This window comes from Sciurus carolinensis, chromosome 1 (genome assembly GCF_902686445.1).
Source record: "Sciurus carolinensis chromosome 1, mSciCar1.2, whole genome shotgun sequence".
NCBI classification, from domain to species: Eukaryota; Metazoa; Chordata; class Mammalia; order Rodentia; family Sciuridae; genus Sciurus; species Sciurus carolinensis.
Genome location: NC_062213.1, coordinates 51447369 through 51468746, shown reverse-complemented (window position 1 = coordinate 51468746; position 21378 = coordinate 51447369). Strand labels below are relative to the sequence as shown.

The window sequence follows — 21378 nt, the reverse complement described above, 5'->3', positions numbered from 1 at the left end:
ATTGGGCCAGCATAATAATATTAAATGCATGTGTCATCTTTTGTTCTATATTTGTCTTCTTAATATTTCACCCGAAGTTTCTCTTAGGTTATTACATTGGAGGTAAAATACTTTTGCAAATAAGGTATTTAAGATGTTTTTAGTGTAAATGGAGTACAAACTTAATGGTATTTATAGAATGAACAATAGACAAGAAGGAAGAGATCAAACTATTTTATTGTATCAGCTAAAATGAAGAAAAAAACTAGAAAAAGATACGAATCACTAAATTGCAATTGTAAAAAAAATTCCACAAAATATAGTTGAATTGAAGCATAAATTTATGCTTACCGATTACATATTTGCAGGCTTATAGATTTTTATCTGAGTTAGGCATTAGGACCTAAAATTAAGTTGTTTTAGTTCTGCAGATTAAATTTTGCAGGTATGCTATCTTGTTAATATTGAAATAAATTTGTTTCCTAGAAAATGTTATTTTACTGGATTATGTCAGATGTAGGACCTGCTCTTGAGAGAGGATGATCTCCCTCTTGGGCTAATCAGAAGGAAGCTCTCACAGTCCTGCCCTTCAGGGGCTGGGGTGGTCGGTTGTTGTGCTGAATGGGGATAGGGTTTTCTCCTTCAGCATTTGAAAGAAGACTTCGGAACTGTGCCAGCTGGAAGGGTGAAATATAAGAGAATCAAAAACAAGTAAGTCACACAAAGCACTTTATATCCAATATAATGAACACACCGTTATTTAGAAAACTGAATTGAGGATTGCAGGGTTTTCACCATTGGTAATCAAGGAAGACCAAGATCCTTCACATTCCTTTAAACTAGGCGCTTTGCTTAAATTATTGATAATTGGGTTACAGAATACCAACTTTCTCTCTGGCCAGTTGGAGTACTTTGGGTAAGTGACATATACGTGGTGCCTCAGTTTTAATATAGTACCTACTTCATTGGGTTGCTGTAAAGATTAAATGGGCTCAGACATGTAGAGTATCTTGAATAATGCTTGACACATACTATGTGTTCAATAAATGTCAGATAGCAATAGGATACAAGGCTTGTCCCCCATTCATATTATGAGAATTATCTGACAAAACACATGCAAGACACCTAATAAAGGTATTGGTCAATGATAACTCCTATCATCGTCATTGTAAAAAATGATAAAAGAAAAAAATTTTAAAATTTAAAAACTTGAGAATAGTGGGAGTTCTAAATTCTATGTTTTCTATTTTATGTACAAAGTAAAAACAGTATTATAAATATGCTTTCTTGGATAATTCCATAGACCTATGCCAGAAAAATGAATATTTTTCATATGGAAAGGAAAATAAACTCCTCAGAAACCTGACTGAAGTTATAATGGCTTCTGCTGGCACTGTCGATTGAGGAGATATTCCTGCTTTGTCCTCCCAATTCCCTTTCATTCACTTGGATATGCTACCTGTTCTGAACTGATGCTGATGGTCTCCTTACAGATGATCCAGGTCACACTTTCATGGAGAGGAGGATGAGTCAGAGAGCCAGTATAGGTCCAGTAATCCAGGGAGGGGGGAAGGAGAGTGGAGGGGTCAAAATTTGTAAATGGGGCGCGTTTGCCCTGAGAAAAAAGAAGTCTGTATCATTATTTCGTGATATAAAATACTTATATCAATATGTTACATACATGTAATTTTTACCTTATTATATATTATCCTGAGATTTTAGCTAAGAGTTGAATTGACTTTCTGTATATTATTTCCTGACTGGCATGTTTGTGGATATAAAATCTAAAAACAATGGAAAAGACGCAAGCTGGACTACATGGATGTTTTGACTAAGAAATTTTCTTCTTCATTTGGTTGAAGATAAGTTTCAAAAACTTTTACAATCTATGTTTATCAAAAATATTTAATTTCCAATATAAGACATTTCTGTGTCTCTAGAGGTGATGCTAAATTTTGTTCTAGAGAGAGAGATACTTATTGACATGTATATTGATTACATTTTAGTCTTACCTACTCCCAGTTTCTTTTTGATGGTTTTTATTTGTATGTGAAGTAAACCGATATTTGTACACTAATCTTTTATATCAGGCAGTTTTATCAAACTTTTTATATCTATTCTGTTTTTAGGTGATTCCTTTGAATTTTCTGGGTAAATGTCAATTATTATATCATTTGTCCATAATAATAGTTTTGACTTTGCTTTCCCAATATTTATCCCAATATTTGCTCTTATTTCTTTCCTATTGTATTAATTCAGAGTTTAATTATGATGTTTAATTGTTTTGGCACCCTGGTCTTGTTCTTCATTAAAATAGAAATGCTTCAATTGCTTTAAAATCAGTTTGATGTTTGATTCAAGTTTCTAGGTAATATTCCTTTTTATGTTTTTATTAGTGCATCAATTATATATAATAGTGAGCAATATTCTTCATCAAATTCTAAAGTTTTCACTTATTTTGTTTTATCCTTAAGGATGGGTATTAAGCTGGGTATGGTGGTGCATGTCTGGGAGGTTGAGGCAGGAAGATCATGAGTTCAAAGCCAGCCTCAGCAATTTAGCAAGGCCCTAAGCAACTTAGCAAGATCCTGTCTCTGAATAAAATATAAAAAAGGATTGGGATGTGGTCCAGTGATCAAGTGCACCTGGGTTCAATCCCTGGTAACAAAGTAAATAAATAAATTAAATTAAATTAAATTAAGAAAAGAAAAAAGTAGAAAAAAAGAATGTGTATTGAATTTTATCTAATACTTTTCAAGCAGGTAACAAGTTGGTGATATAGTTTTCATCTTTAATTTGTTAATATAATAAATTATATTTAGAGATTTTCTAATACTGAATATCAATCATTTCTGGGATAAATTCTACTAGTTCAGAAACAGTACTCAATACGTGGAAGTTGATTTGCTATAACTAATTTAAAGATTTCTTTAACCTGTATGCCTAAGAAAGATTGGCCTACAGTTTTCTTTTTGTAGTATTCTTACCTGGTTTTGATATTAAATATAATTAAATTGATGGAATATGTTTTGCCTGTTCCCTTACCTAGGCAGTTGATATATGATTGTTTCTTAAAGGTTGGGGAACAGTTTTTCCCTAGAGTGATCCGACTGAGAGTTTTCTTTTAATGGATACTTTTTGACAATCTTTTCACTTTATTTTTAGGCTTTTGGTCTACGTAGGTTTCCTCGCCCCCTTTGAGTCAATTCAGTTCTCTTCATTTTTTTCACAGATCATCCATTTTATGTGAATTTTCAAATTTACATTTCATAATGTTCTCTTAATTTTTTTCTTTATATTTTTAGTTATATCCTCTTTTTTTATTTCTAATAATATTTTGTAAAAGTGCCACTTTTCCACTACCAAAGTTGCCAAAATACACCTTTTTTGTTGGTTATCCTAAAGGATCAACTTTTCTTTTCTTGATAAAAATGTATTTTATGCTGCTTATTCATTTTTCTTTATTATTTTATCCTTTGATACCTATTACTTATGTCCTGTTTTCTTTTCATATTTTAAAATGTATCTTGGGCATTTTTTATATTCTTTTTTTTTTCCTCTTTATAATATACTTATTTAAGCCTTAATCTTTTTTGGAATTAGCACAAAACAAACTTATTTTATATAAAAATAGGACAGTTATCCACACTGTGAAAAAAAAATCCCTGATTCTATGGTTTATTTGTTGTTAAATGGTGACGCTAAGGTTGGATATTTCAAAATATCCATTTTTTTTTTTTTTTTTTAGTTTAGTTGGGAATCATGATTACCAAATATTGCACATTAATGGTATCTTGAAAGACTACTCTTCATGCCTAAGTTTTTATACTTCTGAAAAAATATAGATATGTTTCATGAAGTAGAAAAAACATTTACATTTTGTCTGGGTTCAATTTTTCAAGCAAATTTGATTCAGTAAACTGCTTTCCATAGGCTTCATCCTGCTGAAACTGACAGATAATATGAAAGTGAAACAAAACAAATCCTTGCACTAGGGATTTTCTTAGACACAATTTGTAAGTAGGACTTTGATTTTCAAATTAGCTTTTACACCAGTCTTCTTACTCCCACTTCAATAAGCAATTAAATGATTTTTGTGCTTCCCTGGATTCTTGTTCTCAGAATTTAACTTAGTTTATTTACCTTGGTCTTAACTGCATTTAGGGCCTCAAGTACTTTCTGGAGCTTTGGGTTGGCCTGACCAACCTGGAGATTTAAAAAATAAATAAATAAAAAGTGTGAGATAAAGATTATAATCATGAGAGTACTATTGAGCTAAATCTTTCTTTTTTTAATGAACAGCAATTAATTACTCAATCAAAAAGTACCAAAGTTATATGTCTTTGTAGGCCCTTGTACGCTACAAATTGTTCATCAGGTATAATGACAGATAAAGGAGCAAACAAAAAACTTGTTTTAAATTTAATTATGAGCAAGATGTTCAAAGCTATACAAGACAAAATCTGGAAATTTAGCAAAACTGTGATACAAAAAATTAGCCTTTACTTTTGGCCTGTTCTATTAGTTATGATTGGCAAGTCTTTGGCATACTTAGTGCTCAATAAAGTTAGCTTGAATTACTGTAATTCCAAAGTTTTAAAATGATTCAGGGATTCCTTAGTAGAAGATTTGAGCAACATCCACTACTTCAAAAATCAATTGAATTTTATAGGGAAAATTCTCTTAATATTTCTTTACTGATGAGATATTAAATAGATAAATCCCTGTGTATGAGGTAGGAAGTTCAGAGAACAGGGAATTAGGAAGAGCTGAAAAATAGAAATTCCTTTTTTTTTTTTTAGGTTTTTATTTTTGGGTATTTTTTATTTGTTCTTTTTAGATATACATTAACAGTAGAGTATATTTTGACATTTTATGCATACATGAAGCATAACTTATTCAAATCAGGAAGAAATTCCCTTTTCTCTGTTACAACTTCCTATTTCACCCCACCTGAAGCTTATTTCTCTCTTTAAGAAGGAAATGCAGAGAAACAAAGCAAAAAAAAAAAAAAAGAAAAAAAGAAAAAAATGTCCGAGGAAACTGATAATCCATAGTCATAAGTAGAATGGGAACATTCCAAAAAGAAAAACTCAAGTATCTTTTGCCTCTGTCATCCTATTTTCAGGTCGGATTGGTAAGAATTAGCATTAACACAACTGTGCAACTACCTCTAACTCACCTTCATCAAAACACCGATAATTGCCAAACCATCAGCCTTGGGGACAGCTTCAGCAATGCTGGAGTACTTTGCAGAATTCCAGTGAACTATGTGAAACTAAAAACCACAATGTGGTTAATTACTTATACAAGGGTAAAAGCAAAAGGTAAGTAAGTTGCAAGTGAACTTGACTGTATATGACTATGTGTCTGAGCTTTATCCAGTGTATAGGAGGGTCTATGTCCCACTCTTAGGAGGGGTGTGCTGATGACAACTCCTGGATCAGTAAATAAGATTTCTTTTCCTATGATATCATCAACTATTCAATGTGAGTCCTTTAAAAAAATTTCTCTCTCTAGCATGAAAAAATCAGGAAATATGACTAACTAGCTCTAGGACAAAACTGAAGTAATTTCCTTTCATAGGAAGTAATTTGTGGTAACTTTGTAAGAAGGGTTTCATGGATTACCTGGGAGCCATGACTGATGACAGAGTCTCTGGGGCACATCGGTGTTATTTCCAGGCACCTCTCAAAGCAACATTTGCAGCTAAACTCCCAGTTTAACTCTAGACTGTATATCTAGATATGTCTGTATGTATATCTATATATGCAGATATGTCTGTATGTCTTGATAACTTCTTGATATCTCCACACAGGTGTCTAGTAGACATCTCAAAGTTAACATGGCCACAGAAGGACTCTTGATTTCTCCTTGCCAAACCTGCTTAATTTTCTCTTCTTAGGAAAAGGTAACACTATCCATCTAATTAATCAAAAAGTACCAAAGTTATTAACTTATTACTTTCCACATCACATCTCACTCATGATACCTCCTCACTTGATCATAATTTTAAGTCTTTGCACTGGTTGTTGATTTTCTCTGGGATTCCTCCCCTCAGAATCTTTGAATAGCAGACATTTGTCTCGAGTTAAGGCTAAATTCAAATATCACTCCTCAAGGAATCTCTTTTTGATTATCCAATATAAAGTGACTACCATAAATCAAATCATTTCTCTAAATACCACTTATCTATTCTCTCTTCTTCCTTCCCTTCTTTCCTTCCCTTCTTCCTTCTTTCCTTCCTCTTTACATTTCTTTTTCCCTACCAAAATGCAAATTCTGATAGCAAGTATTTTCTGAAATAATATCTAATATATGGTAAGTGCTCTCTCTTTCTTGGGTGTGTGTGTGTGTGTATATATATGTATATTTATATATATATACCTACATATACCTAGGGGAATTTTTACCACTGAGTTACATTACCAGTCCATATTTTTTTTTTTTTTTTTTTTTTTTACTTTTGAGACAGGGTTTCACTAAGTTACTTAGGGCCTTGCTATGTTGCTGAGGCTGGCCTTGAACTTTCACTCTTCCTGCTTCAGCCTCCCTGGTTGCTGGGATTTCAGGTCTGCGCTACCATGCCTGGATCATGCTAGACTTGAACTTGAACTCCTTGTAGAGACTTACTGAAGTGCTTCTGCTGGTCACACCCATGGGACAGGTGTGTCCAAACTTGAAGTCTAAGTACAAAGAGAATAGTAATGTGCCCATTCAGGGTTAGAATTTCAAAGGAAGCAATGCCATCTATAAAGCTGTGTGATGTCAAGGTCACACTGTTTAAGGCATTTTTAGTAGAGATACATTCTGGCCTCAGGAGTGCAGCTCCAAGTTCAGCTATTCCTTTCTACATGAAAAATGTCCCTCAGTTGTCAAACATGGCGCATCTGTTGATTTTAATGGAGATGGGGAGTTCCTCACAGCCCGGAATGCTCACTCCTTCAAAGTCATTATGATAGTGACTTATGTAGTAGTGGAGCTGCTTTGGGGAGTACTCTCAGTGTAATTATCTCTTACTGAATTACATTACCTCTCCAGCATATTTGACTCCATCCACTGTGTGCTCAGAACCATATTCATCTGTACTGCCCCAGTGAAAATGGAACTGACTGAGTCTATAGCTTTCAGAGAGAGGACCACCTTTTAGCACTAGAAGAAAAGGGAACTACTGTTAGTCTGATGATCATAAACTCCAGCTTTGCATATTTTATAAACAAACACTAAATTTTATTTAGTAGAAATGAAAGCAAACACTAGTGCCAAAGTTTTCATCTTGGTTTCTAACCCCTTCATCCAGGACAATGGCATGTACATGTATGGCACATCCCTGATCATGGCTTGATGCGACAGAGTTCATGCATTATAATAACTCCTAGCCCATGAGCACAATTTTATCTATTTATACTTCCAAGAAAGCATACTGTGACATGAATGAATTGTGCTTCATGCTGTGACATGAGTGATTAAGGGCTTTTCTTGAATCTCCTTTAATTTGCAAGTTCATTCATTCATTCTTTCAACAAAGATGGCATGCCTTGACCGGTATAGCAGTTCGTTTTGAGCATCAAATTACTTATCACATATTTTGCATTTAATGATAACACAACCATGTATCGTGCCAGCTTTGTTGAGAATCCCTGGCCAGGGACCAAAAGAAAGCACCTGTGGGCCAAGGTTACTTTAAAAACCTGTACATTGAAGGGGCTCATTTTGGAGAGTCTTTGCAATTGTAAGTACTTAAACACAGACCTAATCTAATATTAATAAAGGACACAGCACCCATGGTACCTCAGACTTGGAACCTCATAGAAGAGTGCTAAAACAAATTCGGCCTTATCATCAGTAGAACTGTCTTTGGAAATTGTTGCTTAACAATTTATTCAGCAAACCTTTATGAAAAGCTGTCTATGTAGCAGGCAACGTGCCAGATTCTGATATAGGATGATTACCTCTCCAGCATATTTGACTCCATCCACTGTGTGCTCAGAACCATATTCATCTGTACTGCCCCACTGTGTTCATCATGTTCATTACACTCATCTCAATTAGACTATGTTTTCCTTTTTGGGCTTTATATTCATAATGATTTGTTTATTAGACTTTTAGGAAAAAGTAGTCTATACTGAGAGAGTGAAGTGAACCTAAAGATGTGGGAGGGTCAGAAGAGACAGGATGTTGTCATTAAGAAGGAAAAGGGCTAAGCAAAGGCAGAGCTGGGAGTTTCACAGATATCTTTACCACTTAGGCATTTTCCAGAAGCCCAAAATACCTCACCAGACAAAGGCAACACTACACATTTGCACAAAGTACTTGGGATGGCAGGTGGTGTTTCTTAGTCCCTTTGTTTCAATTTCCCTGGTAGATTCTAAGGAAAAATAACAGAATAATTTTTGGGCTAACCTGATTGGTTATCATTGTCCTCAAAATTCACGTGGAAGGAATGTCCCACATTGATAATTTCCTTGGCAGTGGCTGGATTGTAGGAGACACTGATAGGTTTCAGAGAGGTGTCCCGTTTGGTTTCGCTGGTTTTGATGTCAATAGGAGACTGGTTATTTCCATTGGCAATGGGATACAGCTTGCTCCAGTGCTCAGGACCTATCAGGATAAACATATGTGTACAACCAACATTTTACTGAATGCTCGATTCCAAGTTTGAGGATTCTACCTGTTTGCTTATTAGATTATAATTTATTCAGGTGTCTTAAATGACATTTTGTTAATTGGAAATTCTGTGTTTGGCAATGTCTCTTTTCTATACTATATTGTAAAAGTTCATCAGCATTAATGGTATAGGCCTATGTACCCAGTCTATAGGATTAGACTATAAAATTTACTATAAGCAGATTTCTAAAATGAATATATCAAATACCTTTTATAGATAAAGATGCCACAAAGAACAGTTAAAAATACTTACAAAGATATTGTAATTATTCAAAACAGGCAATTTGAACTATTAACCTGTGGCTGTATATTATTTTAAAAGCTTCATACCTTGTGTATTAGTAAAGGGAATGAGTATCATTTTGATCCATGTGAAAAGAAGTATTCTTACCATTTTTGCCATCATATCCCCAGTCTGAACTTGCCATGATCTTCTTAGTTTTCTTTTTCTGAAAACAAAAATAATACCTGGAATAACCAACCACAACTGTGCATGCAGGAGATACCTTCAACTTTCACATGGGGCTTTTATAGAAACTTCCCTGCCCTTAATAGGCCACTATTTCATCATGTCTCTGCTTATCAGGAAGCATATAAAAAAGATGTTGTAACAAGAATGTCTGCAAGGGATAGCTCAGCCCAATTGTTTTATTTTACTATGAAAGATACCAAAATCATAGATTTTATTGTACCAAGTCCTCTTTTTCTCATGTTATTAGAAAATATTGTCAAATGCAATTCTTTGAATTTTCTATATTAAAAATATTTCATGTACTTCAGTTTTCCAATTCCACTCTTGCTAGTTACTTAAGCAATACTAGCAACTGTAATTTAATAAGATTAATTTGCATGTTTATAGCCTGAACTGATCAGATAATGAAATTACTGTTTGTAATATATATTATTCATAGTGGCACATTTTATAGATGCACAGAATGAGAATCTTCATTCTGGAGCAATATTGGAATTCATAAATGGAGATTTATTAATATTAAAGTTAAATATTATATTTATTTTATATACCAAGTCTACTAGAATAAAAACCTTCTTATTTGTAATTCTATACAAATTTATACTTCGTTTGAAGCTATTTTACCAACACACTCTATAAAGTAAGAATGACATTATGTAGTAGAGAGATGTTGAGAACTTCAGCACAACTAGCAAGAAGTCAAGACTTCAGCCTCTAATTAAATTGCTTCCCTCACTGTACCGCTGCCAAATTCCACACTGGTGAGTTATGAGGTGGATGAGTCCCTAATTCTACTTTTTTGCTCACAGTTCTCTTAAGATCAATTTAAATCTGGAACAAAATGAGAACTGACATCTATTGAGGTATGTGAAGATCCACAGGACTTTTCAGGGAGGTATCGATAACTCATCAGGATGTGTTTCTCTGGTCGGGTCCTCATTTTCAAGGCTCAACATGTGCTCACTGGGAATACAACCAGAAAAATAAGCTTCCATAATAATGAGAGTCATACTTCATTTCACCTGGTGAAATTGCCTAAGCTGTCTGCAGCCCCTGAAGGAAGAGGGGGTCAGGACCCATTTTTAACAAGGCTGACTAAGACCCACTGTTGGCTCCTCTGTGGTTGATAACAGCACCCTGCCTTGTGTCAGAATGGACAGTGGCTCATGAATACATGTGAAATGGATAAATCTAGCTAATTAACAGTTACATTACTCCACATAGTTATTTTTGTGGTGGTAGCACTTAACACTCATTTTCTTCACATTTTTTAGTAATACAATAAATCATCCATTAACAATAGTCACCTCACTGTACAATAGATGTCTTGAAATTATTCTTCCTATCTAACTGAAATTATGTAACCTTCGATCAACTTCTTTAAACTCTAAATTGAACAATTATATTAAACAACATATTTGGAAAAAGACAACCCCCATTTCATTCCATGATTACATGATGACTCATCACATCAATGTCTTAACAGTCATTTAAAGTTTTAGGTACAAAATTACTTAACTCTTATGACCCTTTATTTTATTATGTTCTCAGGGTGTGTTTGAGTACTCCCACAAGCATAAAATTAAACAGAGGATGTAAAATTTAATGAGTGCATATAGTTTAATCCCTAACATCCTCCAATTTACCTTTATCCCTCTTATTTTTTTGCTCACAGTCTTTTCCTTTCCAAAGTTAATATCTACACTAACTCCAAGATGTTTAATTTTGCCTTAATTTCACTTTTATCCATAGACTTCTTCCAGTACACTTTTCCAGGGTTGTAATCTTTGAACTGCTTTGGTATACCAAGAATGCATTCAATCTACACAGCCTCTGGTCTTCTAAACAGTTTAATTCCTAAGGTGATCTAATCCAAAAACATATATATGTTTTTCTTGATAGACTATTCTGAATAAATCCATACGCAGTTGAAACTTAATCTTGAGAAACAAGGCTGTTTAACATCTATAACCATCTCTAAAATGGTACCTTGATGATGATAGTGTAGACATTAAGTTGGGAGAGGAAAAGACTATGAGTTCTTCATCTTTAACCTGGCTGGAAATTAGTGGTGCTCAATAAATGTAGAGAGAGGAGTTAGATATAATTTTTAACTTCAACTATTTTCTTTTTATAAAGGCTGGAAGGACAGAATGCTCCTCAGGGACTAGGCCTACCCAAACGCATGGATCTAAACTCAGCAGTATATGGCACACTGATGTGTGAGCACGTGAATAAGCTTTGCTAGAGGTAAACTCATGATCATATTTGGACTAAGGAGAAAGAAAGTTTCCCCTTGCTGTTCTATTAATGGGAGAAATGAGGTGACCAACTGTGTCTGTCAGTCATTGCTGGGAGAGTGAGAACCTTGGTCCTCGTAAGTGTCAAATTTTTTAACATTTTATAAGTGTCAAACTTTAACTCTTCAAATATGGTTTGAATTTTTGTCATATAAATTTTAAAAGTTCATAATCCTTAAGGATTTTATTATCGTAATTGAAGGAATTCTCAAATATTTCTTCTCTAAGAATATTTTATTTTTGAAAAAAAAATTTTCAAATCTAGTGATGAATATTTTTTATTAACAACTAAGTCAACTCTACTAGATAACCACTTTAATCCATAGCAGAGACATATAAGTATTCATAGTGTCTTAAATTTTCATGCTTCTGAAAACTTAAAATTTTACATATGTTTAATTGACTGCCAAGCTTATTGAAATTACCAGTTGGAAAGATACACTGAGAATATGGGTTTGTGAGCTTTTAAGATAATAGTTAGGAATCTTCTATTACATGAGTGGCTGATGTGAGCACGTTAATTGTAACATCCTCATATTTATCTTTAAAACTGAGAAATACTATTTTTATCTTGTGTTTATAATTAGTTGGGGAATTAGTGTGTCTTCTATAACAATGATAATATTAAGCAGAATTTTTCATCTAAAAAGAAAACAATTTAAATGCACAATACTTTGAAAACCCTAAAACACTGCACAAATTTAAGTGGTCAAGTTAGCCTCAAAAAAAAAAAGTTGATTTTAACTCTCAGGCAAATAGATGATTATATAAAAACAAAACAGTTCAAGTGATTGCATGTTGTCTGAAATTCAAACAGTTGCATAACAGATATTTGCTTGCAGCATATTAAACTAAACTTTATGTATTTAGAAGAAGAAAAGTTCTTAAGTGTAAATTTTAAGGGAGGTCAAGATCAGTCCTCTCAGTCATTTTGTCCTAACTTCTTTCATGCACCTCTTTGGGGTGTCTATCTAAAATTATTTTAAGATTAAGAAATGTTCCGACTCCCCTGATAACTTCATTAGCTCCTGCCGCATCTATTTCCTACCACTCCAAAGCTGGACAAGGTTCTGTTGGAGTAGAGGATTCAACACTTTCCACGGTTCTGTTGAAAGATCATCCTCCCTCTTGAGGGCCATAGAAGTGGCATGTCTCCATGTGCAGTTGCTTTTAATACTAATAATCAATATATCCTTAGATTCAGATTATAGAGAATACTGGGGATATTTCATGGTGCTGGGACACAAAATAACATACAATAAAGTTTAATATTAATATTTAGATGAAATTATAAATAAGCAATTATGATTTGCTCAAATTTGTGAGGAGTCTGTGATTTCTTTTAGTATACAAATTCTCTAAAAGTTATATATATAAGTATGTGAGAGTATTCCTCTGAGCTTTGATGTGGTGTTTGGTTTCATTGCTTTCTTAGTGTTTATGATTAAGGATATTTTTCCCACTTAATAAAAAAATAAATAGGTTAATCATAAGTACAATTTGTAATCTTCCTATGTCTAGTTCTTTAAAGATCAAAATAGAGTTTTAGTCTGCCACTGAGTACATGAAATAGAATAAATATTAACTATAAGCTGATTCTTCTATTCTCTGTTAGTAATAACAAAAACTTTCCACTGTTAATAACTAACGTTAGAGTTTTTGGAAAGGGTAACTTCTATAGAAACTTAATGACGTATTCTTTCAGGGAAACTAAAAGTAAACGGAGCATGGTACCCTCTACCTTGCTGGGAACTGGGTTTTTTTGTTTTTGTTTTTTGATTTAAGCTATCATGCATTAAGAAAATGTTTCTTGAAAAAGATCATTAATTTTACTCTTAAAGATTTTTTTACTTAACATTTCATTGTATTAACCATGAAATGATGTAATCAATACCAAAGAAGAAACATACAAAAAGATTCTGTGAATAATAAAGATTCAGATTCAGCCTCAGAACATTTGGTGTCTTTGTCTGCTGTTTCTCCAACGCGCCAATGCCTCCCATCCACCTAGGACCCCCAATCACTGCTAGGACTGGACCCTGGCAAGCTCCAAAACCTTTTTATCTAAGACTAAATTTCTATTTAGTTCACAATTAAATTTGTCCTTTCTCAATCTAGAGTTTCTTAATGTATAGTTTGCAGATCACCTGCCTCAGATTCACCTAGGGTGATACAAAAATTTATGTGTGTGTATCTCACCTAATTTCCTTACTTTGGTGAAATGACCTTAGCCAATTTGGGTGACTAACAAATATTAATCTCTTTTTGTAAGTATCGGTAGCCTTATCTTGGGGGGTATCAACTCTACCTCCAAAATCTATCACTGAGAGATACATATTTAAATGAGAGCAAATCTCTAGCCAAATTCCTCAGTTGGACAGTGTTATTAGCGAACAGGCACAAAATAGTCACAACTTGTCTGAGGTTGCAGGAGGGATGCCTGTAAGTGATGCTAGCCACTGAGACCTCACAGGAAAGATTCATTCCAAATAGGCTTTTATGACATCAAGATTGGTAGTCCTTCTTTTTTAGAATTTTTTTAAAGTTGCAGATGGATACAATACCTTAATTTTATTTACTTACTTTTATGTGGTGCTGAGGATCGCACCCAGTGACTCACACATGCTATGCAAATACTTTACCACTGAGATACAACCGCAATCCCTGGTGTTCCTCTTTGATGGACCACAACAGCTGGGTTTAGTGGGGCATAGACTGACATATTACATAAATGGAATTCATGTGCTAGAATTGTTCATTCAAATGTCCTCTTTGTATAAGGACTGAGTCAAGTAAATGTTTTCTACTCAGTTACTACTTTTGATATCATTGATTTTATGTGTACAAAATTATTTCTAACATCCTTTATAGTAAATAACAAACCTATTGTTGATTTTTGCTGCAAATACCCAAATGGCCATCTCTGAAGATGTGAGGTCCTAATTAGGAAGCTACTAAGCACTCTTATTAAACATTTGATTATATAAGCAAATACATTATTTATACTGAAATAATATGTAAATATAATACCCACTGAGTCAAAAATCTCTGCAAGTGAAGCCTAGGATCTGTGTTTTTTACCAAACATTCCCAGGTGATATTTGAAAATCACATTTGGACACTTCCTTCTACAACCCGTTTTTAAAGATTCTAAAGGAGAGGCGCTGGGCATGCGTTCTCCTTTAGAAAACAGTGAATTAGTATTCATTTCAGAAACCACTTCAAAAAATACTTACTCTTTTATTAAATTAGTCTCTTTCCTCATCAGATTTCTTAAGTTTTTAATGCATTTAGTAATATCCAGAGAAGAAGTTATTTTTTTTCATTCATTTTTGCCATACCCTTTCAACCATTGAGTCAGTATGCTAAATATGGTCCAGTAGCTTGCTCCACAGAGGTGTCTGGATCAAATGCTCAAATCAGATCCATTATTAAGTAGAGATAATGTCTTTAGGTAGTAGAAATATCCATTTTTTGCATGCAGGAAGTTGTCATTTTAATTTTGTTCTCATCTGATCCTTCTTCTCATAGATTTATTTACAAATAGAAAAGGAAGCAAGTGCGCTATTTGAACTAGTAGTTTGCGGGATGACTTCTTATCCAAGGGCAGAGAAAGAAGTCTATTATGAAGCATCTCTTCACTGATCTTAAAAGAGTGAACAAAGATACATAATGGACTGAGGTGACATTTACAGTGTTCCTTTAGCCTCCCAGACTTTTGCTTCACAGCTGTTAACATTAACTACAGAATTCTTTATGTCTAGTGCAATTTCTTTCAGTAGTGCTATTTCTTTTGTGTGTCTCTGTGAACCTGGGTTAATAACTCACCTTGAAGTTTTTTTTTTAATGGGTATTGGAGATACAGGCAAACAGCAGGGACACTGTAAGAGATTTTATTTTTCCTGCACGCACTAATCATAATGGAAAGCTTCATGGGCTGTGGTTGAGTAGGACGGGGGAGTTAACTGAAGCAAGAGCGAGGAGGACCCAGGGCTCTGCCAGGGCTTCCAAGACTTCAATTGATGGATGAAACCTATTAGCTAATCAACCCTGAAGCCACAGGGCATAATCCTCCCTAGGGATTTTTCTGAGAAGTAGGTGAGGGATTACAGGTGCTTTTCAAGAAAGAAATACTTTCTTTTAGAATAGTCCCACAGAATGAGGCTTTATCCAACTATAATATTAACTCACATGATCTTATTTATTAACTTTTAAGAAATCTGTTTAATATAAATGTCAGTGTTTCTGTTGTAAAATGAAGAAAAAGAATTTCAAGATGAGAAAACTAAGGCACTTGTCCAAAGTCAGATGTAAGCATTATAATTAGAAGGACAAATCTTCAAATTCTATGTCAAGTATTCTTTCCACTATGACCAATTATTGACAAAACCAAACTAACACTAGCTTTCTTTCTTCCACCACTTTTTACTCCTTATATCACAAAGAGTTCATTCATATGAGAAGTTATTGCTTCAAAGCAGTCATAATAGTTCCCCTAAAATAGATCATACAATGTTGATGTAGACAGGGCTTGGTTCTGTTCATGGGAGTGGGTGGTGGGATTATGGGTCATCTTCTCTCCCAAGTGAATGCCTGCTGTGGACTTTTATATTTCCAGAGCCAGCCTGTCCAGAATCATGGAGCAGTCTCATGTAGCCCCATTGGGGCTACTTCAGTGCCCATCCTTCCTATCCTTCCTATTCTTTTTGAAGAAACCAAGATAAATGTGATTTATACTCCCTGATCCCAGAGTAGCTGGGGAAGACATATTTCTACATTTCCACAAAAACCTTCATTTTTTTCTAGTCCTAGAGGAAAGAATTATAGCACAGGAAGAAGAGAATAGGTCCTCCTTCCTTCTACTTCTTGGATAGAAAGTAAGCAAGCAAGGAAGCAAGCAAATAAAGAATAGCAAGTTTTTAAGAAAAGATCCCTATCATTTTAGCTGAAGGCAAACTAGCAGGATTTAAAGGAAAGTTCTTTTTGATCCTGACTCCCTTGTGTAAAGGATTTCTTGGGAAATTAATTATTATGGTTTAAATAAAGGTGTCCCTTGAAAATTCTTGTGTTAATGCAGGATGATTCAGAGGTGAAGGGATTAGATTATGAGACCTATAACCTAATCAGTTCAGCCTAGTTTGAATGGATTGACTGGGTAGTTACTGTAGGCAGGTAAGGTGTGCTTCCCTTCCCTCCCCTCTCTCTGCTTCCTGGCTGCCATGAATGGACTGAACCTCTAATAGTGTGAACCAAAATAAACTTTTTCTCCTTGAAGTTGTTCTTGTCAAGTATTATGGGCACAGAGATGAAAGTATGACTAACATAGTAGTTTAGCTGATAGAGGCCAGGTCTTATTCTGATTTCTTCTGTTTTTCTTTCTAATTTTTTTCAAATTGTTCTAGGCAAAAGAGAGTTACCTGAATATATAAAATATAAAAGCTGATCTCTAAGATAGATTTATCTATAAGTAGGTGATGAATTTTAAGGACTTTTAACGATCTCTGGTTATTATAGTAAGACTCTTCCTTAGCAACAATTCCCATAGAAAGAGGGCACAGGGTTTTGTCCTCTGGTTTCTTAGAGCTCCTTTAGTTTCTGGAATCAGAAAATTTTGGAGAAGCTGCTTAGGCAGCAGTTCTCAACTAGGATTTAAGGGCCCTAGGTTTCAAAACTCCAGGGTTATAAGTGAAAAGGTGTTAAATGAAAGTGTTCTTATTGTATCCCCTCTCACTGAGTTTTATCTGGCACTGTGGTGGAGTCCCTCAATATGCAATACTTGGAAACTGCAATGATAGGCCTAATTCCTTTAAGACTGTCCTGGACTCTGCCTTTCACTAGTTGGTAAGTTTCCATCTAACCTTTGTACAACTGCCTGAGGATTACAAAATGAGGGAATGACGTGTTGGCAAGTGCCATAGTTTTCCATCATCACCCAGGAGGCAGCCGGAACCAGTCTGGTGAGAAAGAACTCCAGGAAAAGCACCTCCCAGGTTCATGTCAATAACACTTTTAAAATGGAGACCCATGAAGTCCAAGGGAGTCCTAAGGGCCTTGATAGCTAAGAACCACACTCCAGTTAGAAGGAAGCCATGAGTGTAGACTTCTTAGAACAAATAGGGCTGATTTTTATACAGTGATTTGATCTGGGGAGGATGAATTCCTGGCAATGTTCTCAGTGCCTCCTGCTGGTAATTCCCAGGGGCACTAACTAGCCAGGGTTCACATTTGCTGTTCTTACACTGTGGTCTTTTGTTGCTCCTGTAGGCTCCGGGCATTCTCGTAAATTCCCCTGCAGATCTGGATGGGATTTTTCTGTGCGGTTGCTTGCAGCTGGCACCAGCTGTTGCTACTCTTTTCTATCTTATTTTATTTTTGTGTGTTCAGATTGTTTTTCCATTCCTCCACTTCTGATTGCTGGCAAATACGATATTATTTGTAAGGGCCAGTGTCTTCTTCCAAGGGATCATTCACTATTTACATAAAGCCACTTCTGGATAGGGGACTGACTGTGCCATTTCATTTGGTTAATATTTTAAAAAGAATCATTTTAACTTTAAAATCAGAGGCACTTGGTGAAGCTTTGCTTAGAGCTTCCAATTCCTAAAATGTGTTGGAGTAGTAAGGGAGAAAGGAATCATCTTTTAGCAGCAGCTAGGTATAATGAAATTTGAAGAAAAGAAAGATAGGGTATCTTTTATTAGATCAAATATTGACAGCAATGTTATGACATGATGGACATGCCTTCTGTATGAGATGAGTATGACATCCACTCAGAAAACAGCCCAGTGGGGGGAGAAATGCCAACGATAATAGATGTGACCTTTCAGTGCTTTGGCCATTGGCATTGCCTTGGGGTAATCCTAGATCACCCATTTTTCCATTTGGATGTAGCTAAGACTGACAGGGCAGGTGTTCTGCCTAAGGCAACTGATTTATGATCAGTTTTCAGTCTCCTTCCTATTTGCCTCTTCCAAAGCAAGCTCAACAATCCAGTTCTTTTCACTCCCTCTGCAGAGAGCCCAGAGGCAAGGATCAGATGTATTCATTGTTAATTATAAGGCTGCTTGCTGTTGAAACAACAGTAATGATCAATAATAAATTGATGTACCTTAGAGATATTTGGCACTGCTATTAAATTCAGTAGGATTAAAATGGAGCTACTGACAGAGGACTTGAACCAAGTGTCTAGATGAAGCTAAATTGAGCACAACTTAATCCCTTCATCATAATACGAACAAGGAACAAAACAAATGGTACCATGGCAGTTTGCCTTTGCTTCAGGCACCACAGCTTCTGGTTGCTGAAATAAGCTGTAGATTGACTTTTGCAACCTAGTTACTCACACAGTGTCATTGATGTCACCAGCCTGTCTCCTTAAACATCAGGGCTGCATCCAAACCAGTCAACCCAACTCCAAGGGTTGAATGGAGAGTTTGTTTGGAACTCAAAGACCCATGACTTCATAGGGTAGAAGATTTAGGATAGACATCACTGAAAATGGCAGGGCAGAGAATCATATTTGGCCCTAATCCATGTTATAAGTGGTGCTTGCAGAATCCAATCCCTTCTTTTTATATGTCCTCAGCAGGAAAAGAGCTGAAAACCAGTGCTGGGGACATAAATCCTTAGTTACATTCTGAAATGGACTTGTGTGGACCTGTCTTTACTGGTAGCTGGATTTAGGTTAGCTTGAATATCAGACCAATAGTTGTTTGACTGGTCTCTGTTCTGTCTTTGCCATTAGGAATGACTCAGTTTTCTGGACAGGCCCTAGTCCTCCAACCTGGACTCTGACTTTTCCTTTGACATGTGGTTGGCCTATGTCACAGCTACTGACTGCTTCCTGTCTCAGGACTCACGCTTCCCCTACCTGTCAGTTCAGTCCAGCTTCCAGTTGAGCACCTTCTTATCTTTGGCAGCAGGATGACCATTAGTTGAGTTCAGGCTCAGGTAAGTGGCTGAGTTTAGGTCTGCAGATTATTGTCCAGGGATCCAACCCTTAGGGAAAGAGTACATTCTCCCTTGAACCAGGCACAAAGGGCATTGTGTGCACTCCAGTGGTCAAAAATGTGAGGGAAAACATCTGGACTAAATGGGAGAAGAAGAATATGGGCCACTAATGTGTGCCACACTAAAACTACCATGAAGCTATGTACTTGCAGCTCAGCTGACGTTGGCAGTATTTGCATCTTGAGTTTCTGACACATTGTAAAAAAAATAAATTACCCATGGATGTTTTAATTTAAAACTTCAGGTTTCTTTTTTTTTTTTTTTTTTTTTTGAATGGGCATTGATGTTCCTGTGGTTCTAAGTTCAGAGGTACAAAAGGCTTCAGAATACCCTTTCCTCTTATGGAAAGTTTGAGAACCACCAGTAGAATAGAGGAAGGGGGATTGGAGGAGGGAAGAGGGGAGAGAAAGGGAAGGTACTAGGGAATGATATTGACCAAGTTATATTGTCCTATCCTGTGCATGTACAACTATGCAACAAATCCCACTATTATATATAATTATAATGAGCCAATAAAAAATTTTCATACAAATATGGAGAACTTCTGCATGCTATGACTCACGTGGCTTCCTTTAGCATCTATTGCTTCTAATTATGAAATGGTTCCCATAACAACACACAGTCTGAATATAGTGACCTTCACTTTACAAATGAGGAGACTGAAGTCGAATGTCACTTGTCTGAAGTCACATTTCAGAGTGGCAGTGTCGATATTTGATCCCAACTGTGCCTTCAGCCCAAGAGTTCTCTCTACCACAATCAGGAAGTTGAAGGTTAAATATAATATTAGTAAAAATAAAATGCCAGAAAGGAAATGCCTTCTACAGAGCTCTCATGAAGTTTATCTGTGGGATATCTTGGCTCAGGAGAAGCTGCTGTGATGTACCAGAGAGGACCTGGCCCTCCTGTCCTCACCCTAGTCCTCTATTTGTGCAACTGGAGCCAAATATTTTAACCTTATTTCCCTTAACTGTAAAATAGAAATAATAATGCCCACATTGTAGATGTGTGAGGACAAGTAATGTTGTTTATGATGCAATGCACACAAAACTTAACATTCCTAATAATAGCAAGTCACAAATACACTGAAGATTCACTCCCTTGTTCACTTAGAGTCCAATCCCCATGGACTTACTCAATGCAACGTCGCTTAGCCAAGAAGTCAATCAGCAAGATGGGATTCTTCTCAGCCACAGCCTCTCTCAGCTCCTCGGATGTCTTTGGATGTCCTCGGGTGTCCGATAAGCCAGAGGCTATGTGGCAGTCGTCGCCGTGGGAGAGGTGGTCAGTTGTCTGGGCTCGGTGAAAATGGTTGATCAGCAATCAGTGATGGAGCAGACAGCAGCCGGGGCAGTCAAGAGACAGAACGACGTGGAGTCCTCTGGTCACGGTGCTGCTGACAGTTTGCTCCAAAAGTCCAGGGGTTTAAGTAGTGATTTTCAGCCCAGTCATGCTCTGGTCTTCATTGATAAAGACCAGAACACAACTATATTAGGAGCCCCCACTCAAATCATAGATAAAGGTTCATATCGGCATTGTTCAGGAGTGTCATCCTGCCACAGAGCAAGTTTGTCACCAGGCGCCTTTAGTTTTACAAGTCCAGGCAAATACTAAATACAGCTTATTATTACTACATAACATACAACTATAGCAATTCCTATTATTTCCTTGTCTCATTACATGTACCTGGTGCAAAGAAAGCAAATGGCAACTTCCTACAATAATTATGATTATACATGAGATCAGGTAAGTGAAAAAACTTGAGAAAGTGTGAATTGATGGGTAAATGCAAGGTATTCTTATTATTTTCTTATATTTTTCCAATATTTATTTACCAGTTTAAGAATCATTTACTTGAAGGTTAAAGTTGTTTTAAGACTTTTTTAGGACATTAAAATTTTAAGTCGGGCATGGTGGCGTACGCCTGTAATCCTAGTGGCTTGGGAGACT

The 21378-nt window shown here is 35.7% G+C and overlaps 1 protein-coding gene across 1 annotated transcript; it reads right to left on the bottom strand.

Annotated features, from left to right (window-relative positions):
- Window positions 1–225: 225 nt before the first annotated feature.
- LOC124994670 (carbonic anhydrase 1) lies at window positions 226–20661 on the bottom strand. Its single transcript, XM_047566869.1, has 8 exons — window positions 20564–20661; window positions 9038–9095; window positions 8383–8580; window positions 7013–7131; window positions 5162–5257; window positions 4123–4185; window positions 1439–1594; window positions 226–656 (listed from the first exon to the last, which is right to left on the bottom strand). The coding sequence occupies exons 2-8, from the start codon at window positions 9072–9074 to the stop codon at window positions 540–542; spliced, it is 786 nt and encodes a 261-aa protein (XP_047422825.1). The 5' UTR covers window positions 9075–9095; window positions 20564–20661; the 3' UTR covers window positions 226–539.
- Window positions 20662–21378: the final 717 nt, after the last annotated feature.

Excerpts from the sequence above, each read along its gene's own strand:
- LOC124994670 (XM_047566869.1), bottom strand. The coding sequence starts at position 9,074 with ATGGCAAGTTCAGACTGGGGATATGATGGCAAAAATG. Across the intron at positions 7,132-8,382 it reads GGACAATGATAACCAATCAG|TGCTAAAAGGTGGTCCTCTC; the intron begins GTTAGCCCAAAA and ends CTTTTCTTCTAG. Across the intron at positions 4,186-5,161 it reads TTATCGGTGTTTTGATGAAG|GTTGGTCAGGCCAACCCAAA; the intron begins GTGAGTTAGAGG and ends TTAAATCTCCAG.